Below are 14,238 nucleotides of genomic sequence, written 5' to 3' on the forward strand. Positions count from 1 at the left end.
TCGATTTCGACACATAGCGATTGATTAAAACTGTGCCGAACAAGAACTCGAAACTGGGATATCTGCTTCTGGTATGGCAAAGGTCCCTGTACTAGATCCGTCCGTAGTACTAAACCTCCGTAGATATTTCTCACTCGAGTCGCTTGTCAGTATAAATGGTGTAGGCTATGTAACTGATCGTTAATTCCAACTCACGACTGCAGAAGTCCAATTAACCCTTTCCTGGATCTTCTTAGTGAACTGACGTTTAGAAATCCTCCTACCTGTCCCGTGGCTCGTTCTTGCTGATGTAATCCATCGAAGCAGTTCTTGTAGCGAATTGTATTCGTTCGGAGATGCAAACCTCCTGTCTCCATTAAGTGGCTGCAAGTGGAAACGTGGGTAGGTAACTTACTTTAAACAAATTCCTACTATGCTTTTATTAACAAACACGCTAAGGTACTTCACAATTGCAGAGTTTGATACATGTCTTCAAAAAATCTGAAAAATCGAATGCAATGGCGAGGCATAAAATAGATCTTCGTATATCCAACGTTGAAATGGAGGACAGTGGAACGTCAGATGGTATAAATTTATATTAAAAGTGAAGAAATTCCTCCAGCTGTATTTAAGGTGTCGATTTTGTATTGGCATCTAGTTTCAACGTTGTAACAACGTCATCTGATACTAGAAGTCAGTGATGAGATACGGACGTGCTCCGTGTGGAAGGTGGTTAGTAAGTTAGTAGAAGTTCGACCTTGCCGTGGTGGGTGGGCTTTCCTAACTAACAGCGCTTGGGCTGTACAATGGCAAACTTGTGAAGTGATGCACAATGCACAGTACGGCTGGTTTCATATACAAGCCACACCATAGCGGTCGTATTGTGATTTATCTGTCACTTGTAGATGAACCCATTTACGTTACGACGGTTACAGTGCCGTCTAGTGGGAAAAAAATTTTTTCCATGAAGTTTCCATCTTCTTCGGTAATATTCCTGTCAAATTTGACGCCATTCTGAGCAGTGTCTTTTTTCAGCATCTTGAAATTGGAACTTTAATTATAATCATCCTATATATGTATACAAACGTGCAAACTGCATGGATTTTGCAGTTCGCCGGTTTTGCACCACTTATACAGCTGTGTTAAAGAGGAACATCCACTAAAAAGAGTAAAAATTCTGGAGCACAATTACGGGATCTGCGTGATGTGGTCACCAATGCAATGTAGACCTTGAATACATTAGGAGCCTTCAAACTACCTAGCGACGGACTATTATTTTTATTCAGAGCTAGTGCCGCACGCCAATAACCCCCATTTCGGCTTAGTTCGGTGGTCATTCAGCGCTCCAGCGTTCGGCTGTGGTGACGTAATGCTTTGTTTACAGAGTCACAATGGGCGTGTACCTGGACAGCTGGCTGCTGGAGCTGGCGCTCGCTTTGTCAGCGCTGTTGCTGGCCGCCTACCTGAGCTTCCAGTGGAGATACCAGTACTGGAAGAAGAAGGGCGTCCCTTATCTGGAGCCGAGTTTCCCATTCGGTAATCTGGGGCACAGCCTTCTGGGCCAGAAGTTCTTTGGGGATGTTCTCCGTGAGCTGTACGAGAAGGCTAAAGGTGAGTGTCCCTTTATCGCTACGTTATTCAAGTGGGTTATGTTTTATTACTACTACAATTTTTATTATTATTATGTATTACTCAGACAGATTCATACTGCAGATGGTACATCTAATGATGATAACATATTTTGTAACTACATTCAGAGCACTCAGTAGCTGACAAATGGTAATAACTACATAATCATTTTAATAGGAACTCAGTTCTCGTGGATTATTCAGAGAATAATAAGATAAAGATTAAATTCAGTAGCTTGTTATGAAATGATTTAGCAACGATACCTTCAGGTTGTACTATGGACTACATTAGAGAAAAGTTAAATAATTTCTGTATGTAACACTAGCTTGTTAAGATCATGGAATGACACAACAGATCTTCGAGGAACTACACGGAGTTATACGTTAAGTTCACAAAAATGTTTAAAAAATGGATGTTACACTCTTGGAGGAACTAGTACACTATCTGATCAAAATTGGACATTGATACGAGCCGTGTCCACCATTTTCGTTCACGGAGGCGTGAACTCTGTTGGGGACACTTCCAGTGAGCTGTGGAGGAACAGCAGTCCATTCTTCCTCGAGAGCCGAAACCAGAGAAACTAGTGACGTTGGGCGCTGCCGTGTGGAGCTTAGTCGACGTTCTGGCTCGTCCCAAAGGTGCCTCGTTTGTATCAGGTCTGGATTCTGGACAGAGCGATCCATTTCAGCGATGTTATCGTCCATGCCCATTGCTGCACATATCGTGCTTTATGGCGAGTTGTACTGTCGTGCTGATACAAACTATCGACTGCGACCAGTTGCTCTACTGTGCGCAGTACACAATGCTGTTCACACTCTTCCGACTTTAGCTCTCCTTAAGCGCAATAAGGGTATCACATCCTAAACGCGAAGAACACCCCCCCCCCCCACACCGCCCCAATTGTCCTTTATATATGCCACTATTAATGATAGCAGGCAACTTTCTCCAGGCATTCACCAAACCAAAATATTTCCATCTGGCTGCCACAGGGTATAGCGTCAATCATTGCTCCCAGTCATCGACTATCACTCTTTACACCACATCAAGTGTCGCTTAGAACTGACTACAGACGTGTGGCATATGTGGAGCTGCTCGACCACTGCACTCTATTCTAACGTACAGTCATGGCGCTGTCCACAGCTCGTGGTCTAGTGGTTAGCGTTTCTGCCTCTGGATCACGGGGTCCTGGGTTCGATTCCGGGCTGGGTTGTGGATTTTTCTCTGCCTAGAGACTGGGTGTTTGTGTTGTCCTCATCATTTCGTCATCATCATTCGTGACAGTAGTTAGACTGGAACGCGAAAAAATTGGACTGTGTGAAAATTGGGACTTTGTATGGGCGCTGATGACCGCGCACTTGAGCGCCCAACAAACCAAACATCATCATCATCATCAGTCATGGCACTAGTTGTACTGCTGGTAGCGTTCTAGAACTGACGAGTGATTGTTTCCGCTCATTTCGTGCGATTTTTTACAACCACTCTCCGCAGTGCTCGACGATTCCCGTCCGTCAGCATATGGGGTCTGCCTGGTATTCGCTTGCTTGTCGTTGTTATTTCGGTGACTCAGGTGACGTCCAGTGACTGAGCCAATGTCCAAGTCGCTTAATGCTACTGACCGACACATCCCTACAACTCAATAATTCCTGCCTCCTTTTATACTGGCGAGTGCGCTTCTCGTGATATCTATTGATGAATTCCGCCTTCCATAGTGGTATCTGGGAAAGTTTGAGCAGATGATATACTTGCTGACGTATGGATCATGCCGTGCTATTACAGTCCCGTGTCTGCCGATATTACAAGTGTGGTTATCACTTGTCGTTACACACCTTCAGGCTCTCCTTCTCAAACATACCTGTCTCTCTGCCCTCATATGTGGTCACATTTATGAAACTCACGGTCCTCTTAACCCTTAACCATTAACATATAATATCATTCACGGAAGTACCCATGAGTGGTCTGGGAGACCTCAAAAATATTTAATACCAAGAAATCAGATAACTGCCATGGAACTTCTCAACATTGATCTATTTATGCCTTAATGCATGTAACACGAATTACACCATTCCAACTTTTAAAAAAATAATTGACTACATACATATGAAAAAGCCCAATGCATTACGTTTTTAACGCTGCTTTTTGTTCATTATACATAGAAACTCTTAGTTTAGGAACACATTTATATAATTTAAATAAGAAGTTGAGAAGGAATATATTTATTCAAGAAAACTGCTAGCAACATTTTACAACTATAAATTCAGTTGGTTGGATTTATTACATACTTTCATTATACTTAATTACAAGTCTTCTTCGCATTACTTATCACACATACACAGATAGAGACATATCCTCATGTATGGTGACAATTCAGCAAACTTGTTACATTGCATACCTGAAATGAAGGCTTCGCGCAACAACTGCACTTGTATGTCTTTTCTTCTTTTGCTGGAAGGATACGTAAAGCACACTTCCCACTCTTGAAGTTTCTCTTCAAAGCATGGTTGTTCTCCTAATAAAGTTTAGAGATTCAACGGTCAGATGTTTGTCAGTCACTCGAATTTCCGCTCCATTTCAAGCACTTCCATGAAATCTATTCTAGAAACTGGGGAATTGCTTTTGTAAGAGCCGTACATCACATATTCATTTACTGCTGTAATGTCAAAGATTTCGTAAAAAAATGGGCACAGACCGTCACCGAGTTCAACGACAACAGCTATACTGAGTGCATTTTGCATCTTCATTATGGTCTCTCTCATCGTCGGTCAGCTCCAGTTGAGATGCCCAATCATGATCAGTGTGTACAACGAATTCTTTGTTACAGTCACTTACTTCTTCCTCTAACCACTGCAGTATTTTGTGGTCAATACCGGGATCATTCACCTTCAACCCTCGGGAAGGACCAGCCATCGATCACATAGCTGATACCCAGGTTTGGTCCCTCAGACCACGCGCAGAAAGTCGCAAGCCTCAAAGTTGCACCTAATAAGAAAACTGCAACGAAACAACCACACATGCACTAACCGACAGCTGTGAAGGTATAAGTGTCCGCATAGTTCTGTAAGTATGTTAGTTTAAATGAAGCAACAAGTACTACCAAACTCTGAGGTGTGACAGACAACACGTGGGGATTAATGGTGTATACCACCTTGTCACTGGGTGTTCAAGGGACCAGTGCTTTTTAAATGACCTGTAGCCGCACATATAAGGGATTAAATTAAGATGAAGGGGGGACAATGCTAGTGTGTGTGCCCCACGTCTCCCAGCGCTCGGTATGTACTGCGCTACAAGGCGTAGAAAATTTGGCAGTGCACCATTGTGCAGCTCTATAATACCGCAGGTAATATGAGGCGTAAAATTGGTAATAAAGAACATTTGTTAACGTGTCCAGTAAAGTGTACGCATGGCCCTTGAATCTGCCACCCAAAATTAACCACCCGTTGACACTAAAGAGAGGGGTTTAACGTCCCGTCGACGTCGAGGTCATTAGAGTGCTCAACCGAAACAGGTGTTTTGTTCCACGATGTTCCGAAGATTTCTATCTGCCCACACGTGTTTATTCTGGTAATTCATCCACCCGATTATCCGTAAATGAAATGTAAGCTATTAATTGTGGAATTCCAGCGCTCTGTTTTATAGCATCTATTAGCAGAACTGTAATCTGGCGAAGCGCTGTCGTAGTCGGACAGCTTTTCAAAATGAGTTACATTGGTAAAGTAATAGTGAGTGCAGAATTAAGTGTTTTATGCCCTGAACAGCTCCATTTCTCCGCATCCTCGGTTCAGGCTATACTTCATTTCATCTCGACTCTTGCTTCTTCATACCTGGCGTCCGTGAACTGTGCGAAGTCTGTCTCGATCCCTCGATGATGCCTGCGGAAGATTCAGTAAGTCGCAGTTCGTGACAGCTAGCAGCCGGTACCGCATGGCAGCCCCGTGAACCGGCTTCACCTGTCATTCGGAGCTCTTAGTCTTAAGATGCTCGTATAGAGCGAAACAGATTAACGGAATTAAAAACAAAACCAAACTGATGTGATCTAGACTGCTTTTTATTAAATTATTAAGTACTACTGCTGTGCTTACACAATTACTCAGAAAATTATAGCAAAATATTCCACAGATATATTGCTGGCTGTTAGCGCCCAAAAAGCTCTATATTTCGCCGATCGATCGGCTATCTGCCGCGATGAAGAACTGACCGCCTGGACCACTGTGGGAGGGGAAGGCAGTGCTCACTCTCTCGCCCCCCCCCCCCCCCCTCACCCGTCCTCACGGCCGTCCATCCCTACGACGCTGTGGCAGTCGAGGCTCCATCAGTGAAGTATCTCGAACAGAACAACCTCTCCAGTGCCATCCATTTGAAATCGAACTCACACTTTCCTCAAGCGACATCCTGAAAGCCATGGATCGAGGCAGTCGGGCTGATGGGCAAATTTTTCGATTTCAGAGAAGAATTTGACTCAGTACCACATCTACTCATATTATCAAAACAAGATCTTATGGAACATCAGGCGAAATTTGTGATTAGGTTGAGCATATCGGACGCAGAATGATATATTTAATGGACATCAACTAAGAGTGGTGGGTCCCTTTCTGTTCACGTTGTGTGTTTATGACCTTGAGGACAATATTTATGATAATCTCAGATTCCTTATAATGAATTCTACTCTGTAAATGATGAAAGTCTATGTGAATGCAGTTTGCCGCTAACTTGGTGTAATGTTTTGTCTGTACAGAAGTGTATCTGTCGCCTTTATCGCTCTTTCACCCTCACACATAAATCGGTACAATAAAGTCAGGGCTTCGTATTTTCTTATTAGGCTGATCCGTGAAAAGACAGACAAACAATTATACTAATGGAGGATTCTGAGTAATTTCTCGAATTTCATTCGCTCTCTCTCTCTCTCTCTGTCCTTTATCTGTGTACAGTTTAAATATATTAATTACGTGAAATCAGCCTAGTAGAATCTCGGGTGGAGCCCTTCGTCTTAATGTTCAGCGGCTGGCTTGCTGGAAAAGATCTTCACATTTGTTATTATTATTAAGCGCTGCATTCAGTTGGGAAAATCGATCGTTTGAAAAATTCGTTCAGTTTACGACAGATCTAAAATTTCAGATGTGGACGAAGCCTTTTTGGACGATTTATAAAAACTCAGAGATTGCAGGCTCTCTTCGTCACAGCTGAAACTTCCCAATTAATTACAGGGCCCAGACAATCATCAGTGATTCAGACAGAGAACTCATTCATCATTCACTCTAGAATAAAATGTTCACAAACCTTATTTCTGAGGAAAATTGTATATTGAATCCATTTCCTTACATGTTTCGTTTTCTGCTTATCTATCACGCTAGCGGCACAAACTTTCCTAGCTCGCTTTAGCGCGAAGAAGAGTAAATAAATCTCCTTTAGCAATCCGACAATCTTCCAACCGATACTTCCGAAGCTGTTCCTCTCTCTCTCTATAATAACCATGGAGCATACATTTCTGTACCTCTGTTGTTCCAAAGAATAAACGTACTAGAAAAATACCTTGGCGTCGACGAGCTGTCGGCGCATATCCTGTAGATGATGCAGTTACCTACAGCTAAGTACAGTCTGAACGAAGCTGCACAAATATTCGTTCAGACCTTGATAATATCTCACAGAGGTCCAAATAGAGCAATTTCATTTACATGTTCAGAAATGTGAAACTCCGCACGTCACAAAACAGAAAATCGTAGTACCCTATGAATATAATATCAGTGAGTCAGTTGAAATCGGTAAAGTCATACAAATACCTGCGTTTAACGCTACTAGGGACATGAAATGGAACGATCACATAGGCTCAGTCATGGGTAAAACCGGTGGCAGACTTCGTTTTGTTTGTAGAATATTAGGGAAATTCGGTCTTCAAAGTGATCCATCCTGGAGTATTAAGTAGGGACATGAAATGGAACGATCACATAGGCTCAGTCACGGGTAAAACCGGTGGCAGACTTCGTTTTGTTTGTAGAATATTAGGGAAATTAGCTCTTCAAAGTGATCCATCCTGGAGTATTAAGTAAGTGTGTGGGACCTTAGCAAATTGGACCAACTGGGGGTACTGAAATTATATAGGAAAGAGCAACACGAATGGTCACAGGTTTGTCTGACACATGGGAGAGCGTCACGGAGATCTTGGATGAACTAAATGGCAGACTCTCGAAGAAAGACGGAAACTTTTCTGAGGAAGTCTACTAACAATGTTTCATGAACCAGCTTTAAATGATGACTCTACGAATATACTACAATACCTTGCATGTCGCTCACACAGGGATTGTGAAAACAAGTTAGATTAGTTACAGCACACACAGAAGCATTTGAGCAATCTTTCTTCCTGCACTCCATATGTGAATGGAACGAGAAAAAAGCCGTAGTAACTGGTACAATGGGACGTAACCGACTGCCATGCGCTTTGCTTAATTCGCTGAATGTAGATGTAGAATACCAGGAGTCACCTCCCTAGATTTGTTACAGGTTTTGTCCTCGGTCCCGATTAAACCAATATCGGTGTTCCGAGTTCTCCAGAGGATGCCGTCAGTGTCACGATTCATAAATTGGTCCCTGATTTAAATGGCAATGTATGGTTCAGTTTAGTTGGTACTGAAGACTTCGCATGAAGCATAATTTCTCATCACGATTCCTAGTCTATTTTCCCATGCCGATTTACACTGTGACATAACGTTCGAACTTTCACTACAAATTATATTAAAAACGACGTCATGCCTTTCTTCAAATTAATCAGACGCTCTCACTAGAATCGAATGCTCCAGTGCCATTATCAACAACGAATGAATCAACTCAGACAGGTACGTTTTGTTCTCTGCATTTTTAGAGACGTGGTATCTCACCTTGTCTGGCCTGTTTTTCTCCTACCTATGTGCATGATGGAAGGAGTTAGGATTACATAAAAATCAGTCTAGCACTGGCAGAAAGGACATTTCTGGCCAATAGGATACTGCTAGTACCAAACAGATGTCTTAATTTGTGGAAGAAATTTCTGAGAATGTACGTTTTGAGCTCAGCATTGTATGCAAGTGAATCGTGGACAGTGGGAAAAACGGAACAGAAGAGAATCGAAACATTAGAGATGTGGTGCTACAACAGAATGTTGAGAATTTGGTGGACCGCTAAAATGAAGGATGAGGAGGTTCTCTGCAGAATTGGCTAGAAAAGGAACATATGGGGAATACTGACTAGAAGGAGGATTAGCATGATACATCGTATGTTGCGAAGTCAGGGAGTAACCTTCGTCGTATTAGAGAGTTCTGTAGAGAGTAAAAACTGTAGGGAAAGACAGAAGTTTGAATACATCCAAGAAATAATTGAAGACGTTGTATACAAGTGCTTCTCTGAGAGATGGAAAGAAAAGCATAACATACGAGGTGCATTCAAGTTCTAAGGCCTCCGATTTTTTTTCTCCGGACTGGAAAGAGATAGAAACATGCGCATTGTTATAAAATGAGGCCGCATTCATTGTCAATACGTCCCAGAGATGGCAGCACCATACGGCAGATGGAATTTTACCGCCAGCAGCGAGAATGAGAACTGTTTTAAATACTTAAAATGGCGAAATTTTACTTACTTGAACAGTGTGCAATCATTCGTTGTCAGAATTTGCGTGGTGTGAAACCAATTGAAATTCTTTGACAGTTGAAGGAGACATGTGGAGATGGAGTTATGGATGTGTCGAAAGTGCGTTCATGGGTGCGACAGTTTAATGAAGGCAGAACATCGTGTGACAACAAACCGAAACAACCTCGGGCTCGCACAAGCCGGTCTGACGACATGGTCGAGAAAGTGGAGAGAATTGTTTTGGGGGATCGCCGAATGACTGTTGAACAGATCGCCTCCAGAGTTGGCATTTCTGTGGGTTCTGTGCACACAGTCCTGCATGACGACCTGAAAATGCGAAAAGTGTCAACAAGGTGGGTGCCACGAATGCTGACGGATGACCACATGGCTGCCCATGTGGCATGTTGCCAAGCAATGTTGACGCGCAACGACAGTATGAATGGGACTTTATTTTCGTCGGTTGTGACAATGGAAGAGACGTGGATGCCATTTCTCAATCCAGAAACAAAGCGCCAGTCAGCTCAATGGAAGCACACAGATTCACCGCCACGAAAAAAATTTCGGGTAACCGCCAGTGCTGAAAAAATGATGGTGTCCATGTTCTGGGACAGCGAGGGCGTAATCCTTACCCATTGCGTTCCAAAGGGCACTACGGTAACGGGTGCACCCTACGAAAATGTTTTGAAGAACAAATTCCTTCCTGCACTGCATCAAAAACGTCCGGGAAGGGCTGCGCGTGTGCTGTTTCACCAAGACAACGCACCCGCACATCGGGCTAACGTTACGCAACAGTTTCTTCGTGATAACAACTTTGAAGTGATTCCTCATGCCCCCTACTCACCTGACCTGGCTCCTAGTGACTTTTGGCTTTTCCAAACAATGAAAGACACTCCCCGTAGCCGCACATTCACCAGCCGTGCTGCTATTGCCTCAGTGATTTTCCAGTGGTCAAACCAGACTCTTAAAGAAGCCTTCGCCGCTGCCATGGAATCTTGGCGTCAGCGTTGTGAAAAATATGTACGTCTGCAGGGCGAATACGTCGAGAAGTAACGCCAGTTTCATCGATTTCGGGTGAGTAGCTAATTAGAAAAAAATCGGAGGCCTTAGAACTTTAATGCACCTCGTACTTCGATACCTGAAGAGCATAATGCAAGGAATAGAAATAAGGACATGGTCAAAAGGATTTTTACTAAAATAATTGGGACGCAGGGGAACAGTAGCACAACTAAGACAATATTTTTATTCATTTTTCATTACTATGTTGGCGTTCCGTTTCTAAAAGGATGAACGTCCTTGACCATGATGCAGAAATTTTAACACTAAAAGGTTTTTGTTCTCAAACAAATGTTCTGTATAATTAAAAACTGTATAGAAAATCTAATCCAATGGCAACAGACAGTTTTTAAACATTATTAAGGAACAAGAGTGGCAGGATGTTCATAGTGCTGATATGATAGATGACAAATACCGGGTGATCAAAAATTCAGTATAAATTTGAAAACTTAATAAACCACATAATAATATAGATGGAGAGGTAAAAATAGACACACATGCTTGGAATGACATGTGGTTTTATTATAATAAAAAAAAGTACTGCAAGACGTGTGAAATATCTCTTGAATGCGTTGTTTGGTGATGATCGTGTGTTCAGCCGCCACTTTCATCATGCTTCGCCTCCCTGGTCCCGACCTCAGTCCGTGCGATTATTGGCTTTGTTGTTACCTGAAGTCGCAAGTGTATCGTGATTGACCGACATCTCTAGGGATGCTGAAAGACTACATCCGACGCCAATGCCTCACCATAACTCCGGACATGCTTTACAGTGCTAGTCACAACATTATTCCTCGACTACAGCTATTGTTGAGGAATGATGGTGGACATATTGAGCATTTCCTGTGAAGAACATCATCTTTGCTTTGTCTTACTTTGTTATGCTAATTATTGCTATTCTGATCAGATGAAGCGCAATCTGTTAGACATTTTTTGAACTTTTGTATTTTTTTGATTCTAATAAAACCCCATGTCATTCCAAGCATGTGTGTCAATTTGTACCTCTCTATCTACATTATCCTGTGATTTATTCAGTTTTCAAATTTATACTGACTTTTTGATCACCCGGTATAATGCTTTCCTTAACACATCTCTCACGCTCTTTGAAATTGCTTTCCATTAGAACTTTTTAAATAGGGTAGTAGCAGTAAAAGGCAGCCTGAGTCTGTTTAGTATGATAAGGATATTATGTAGAAGAAAGTGGGAATTACATGAAAATGTTAGAAGCAGTCACAATTGAGCTACAGCTGCCCATTACAAACACTACTGTAAGGTGCTTAAAATGTTATTTGGAAGGCACAGAGTATGTGGTATCCCAATAGAATAGCTAATTCTCAGGATACTTCCTTGGGTGACGCCAGATGTCACTGCCGTTTTATTCAATGACCTCCCCTCAGTTACTACGAACTGTGGGCATCCTGACAGGATGTATAGTTGCACAACATAGACGACACTCCATACACACACAAATTTGTTAGACGCCCTTGCGCAACATGGAATCAATTTGAGATCCCCTGTCGATGGTAATTACTTCACGAGAATAAAGAATTATTTGTGTTGCTAAAAACGATACTTTCTGAATTCCTACGGGTTATCTATCAATAGATCTTTTTCTTCGAGATAATCTGTCATATTTTAACACAGTATAATTATCTTACAAACTACTAATGCAAATATAAAATAGTGATAGGGGCTTGTAATTCAGGGGATCACTCATGTTTCCCTTCTTGATTACTAATGTCACCTGTGCAAATTTCCAGCCTTTAGGTATGGATCTTTCGTCGAGTGAGCACGTGTATGTTATTGCTAAATACTGTATGGAGCTATTATTATATCAGTTTATTTGGAAAGGAATCTGACTGATATATTGTCTGAACTGGAAGACTTTCCTTTATTAAGTCAACTGAGATGCTTCGCTACACCGAGGATATGTACTTCTAAGTTACTTATGTTAGCAACAGTTCCTGATTCGAATCTGGAATATTTACTTCGTCTTCTCTGATGAAGAAATTTAGGAAAACCACATTTAGGGACTCCACTTGAGTGGCCCTGACTTCGGTAACATTATCATCGCTATCTGCAATAGAGGTGTTTATTATATGCAGCCCATTGTGTCCTTTGCAAACGACCGAACCTGTTCCCATTTTCGACCATATTTCGAGACAGAGCTTCCAGTAAAATATCTAGCATTGAAGTCCATATCAAATTTATAGCTGATGTAGAGCTTAGCACATCTTGAGGATTTTGGAATCTTTTAAATTTGGCGTGCTTTTTCAATAGCTTCTGCAAGATGAAATGTATTTGCGCTTCGTGGCAAAAGTGGATCGAATTTGTGGGTAATCACACAGTATTTTATTTCCATAATTTTAGGAAAACGATTCATTGGTCTCTACTCGATACTCCGTCCTGTGCTTCTCGTACGGGATCCTGAAATTGTTCGCCACATTCTGATAAAGGACTTCGCTTCGTTCCGTGAGCGGGGGATCTTCATGGACGACGAGGAGCCACTCAATAAACACTTGTTCTGGCTGCCTGCCCAGGAGTGGCACCATCGCAGGGCCAAACTGACGCCTGCATTCAGCTCCGGCAAACTGAAAGGCCTGTTCCAGGTGAGTTGAATAATGATAATGGTATATACACTACAGAGTTACGTACTTATTTAGTTCCGACTTAAACAGAACACTGCAAAGACATACAGAAATAACACGGAATGAGTCCTACACTGACGGAAGAAAAAACCAAGACACCAAGAAGGAGTTGTGTAACATAAACAAAACTTGATAGGCTTGTTTCTACGTCTGATAGGTTATGACTATTCAAATTTTCGCCAGTCGCATAAGCGTGGCGCTGGTAGCGCTAGGGTGAGAGTACGAATGAGGTTTACCTTAAGTAGACGCTGCAACGGCCATGAGAGTTAGTTATCTTAAAAGATTGGACACGATGACTTGATGTCAGTTAAAAATGTCTTTAAAACGACAAACACGTCATTAACAACGCGTGACTGATTTTCAGTAAGGATGTTGCATCTACAGTATTGCAGAAAGACTTGGCAGGAATATAGCCACCTTACACGGTTGCTGGCAGCGTAGCTCATGACAATGTTCGGTCGTAAGAAGATCGGGCTCTGGAGAGCCTGATGACACTACCGAGAGGGAAGACCGTCGTGCTGAGCGTGCATCGTACTGCAGCAATTAGAGCAGCAGTCGGCACAATGATGCAATCAACTGTTACAAGTCGGTTACTTCAAAGACATCTCAGAGCCAGACGCGCTGTAGAGTACATTGCACTAACCCCAAACCGCCACCAAATGCGACTTCAGTGAGGGCTAAGTGGAGGGTAGGGTGGAAGTCTGTTGTTTTCTGTTGAAAAGTGGTTCTGTCTTTGTGCCAGTGATACCTGTGTGTTGATTTGGAGGAAGCCGGTTGAGGGCCAGCAACCAACCCATCTGCATGCCAGACACACTAGAGCCAAACATGGATTTATGGTCTGGGGTGCAATTTCGTGTGACAGTAGCAGCACCCTCGTGGTGGTGTCACGCACGCTGACTGTAAATTTGTACGTCCATCCAGTGGATCGACCTGTTGTGCAGCCATTCATGAACAGTATTCCCAAGGGTGTTTCCCAACAGAATAATGCTCGCCCACAAACAGCAGTTGTAACCCAACATACTCTACAGAGTGTTGACCCATTGTCTTGGCGTGCTCGATCACTGGACCTGACACCATTCAAGCACATATGCAACATATTGGACAACTCCAGCTTTATCCACAACCAGCATTAACAGTATTTGTATTGTCCAACCAAGTGGAACAGTCATGGAACTCTATTCCATAACTGACATCTAGAACATGTTCATCACAAAGCATTGGTATTTGAATACTTGCCTTCAACATTCATGCAGTTTACATCGGTTATTAATGTACCAACATTTCTCATTTTTAATGACTTATCTCACACTTACATTAAACCACGATCTTGCAATGTTAATCGGTT

General features: G+C 42.4%; 1 protein-coding gene across 1 annotated transcript in view; it reads left to right on the forward strand.

The window, feature by feature from the left end:
* Positions 1-1,370: 1,370 nt before the first annotated feature.
* Positions 1,371-14,238, forward strand: part of LOC124776149 (cytochrome P450 6k1-like) — a 55,826-nt gene continuing 42,958 nt past the window's right edge. The window contains exons 1-2 of the mRNA XM_047250986.1: positions 1,371-1,590; positions 12,616-12,854. Of these exons, the coding sequence (XP_047106942.1) occupies positions 1,371-1,590; positions 12,616-12,854 (459 nt within the window). The remainder of the gene's footprint in view (positions 1,591-12,615; positions 12,855-14,238) is intronic.

This window comes from Schistocerca piceifrons, chromosome 2 (assembly GCF_021461385.2).
Source record: "Schistocerca piceifrons isolate TAMUIC-IGC-003096 chromosome 2, iqSchPice1.1, whole genome shotgun sequence".
In the NCBI taxonomy this organism is placed as follows: domain Eukaryota; kingdom Metazoa; phylum Arthropoda; class Insecta; order Orthoptera; family Acrididae; genus Schistocerca; species Schistocerca piceifrons.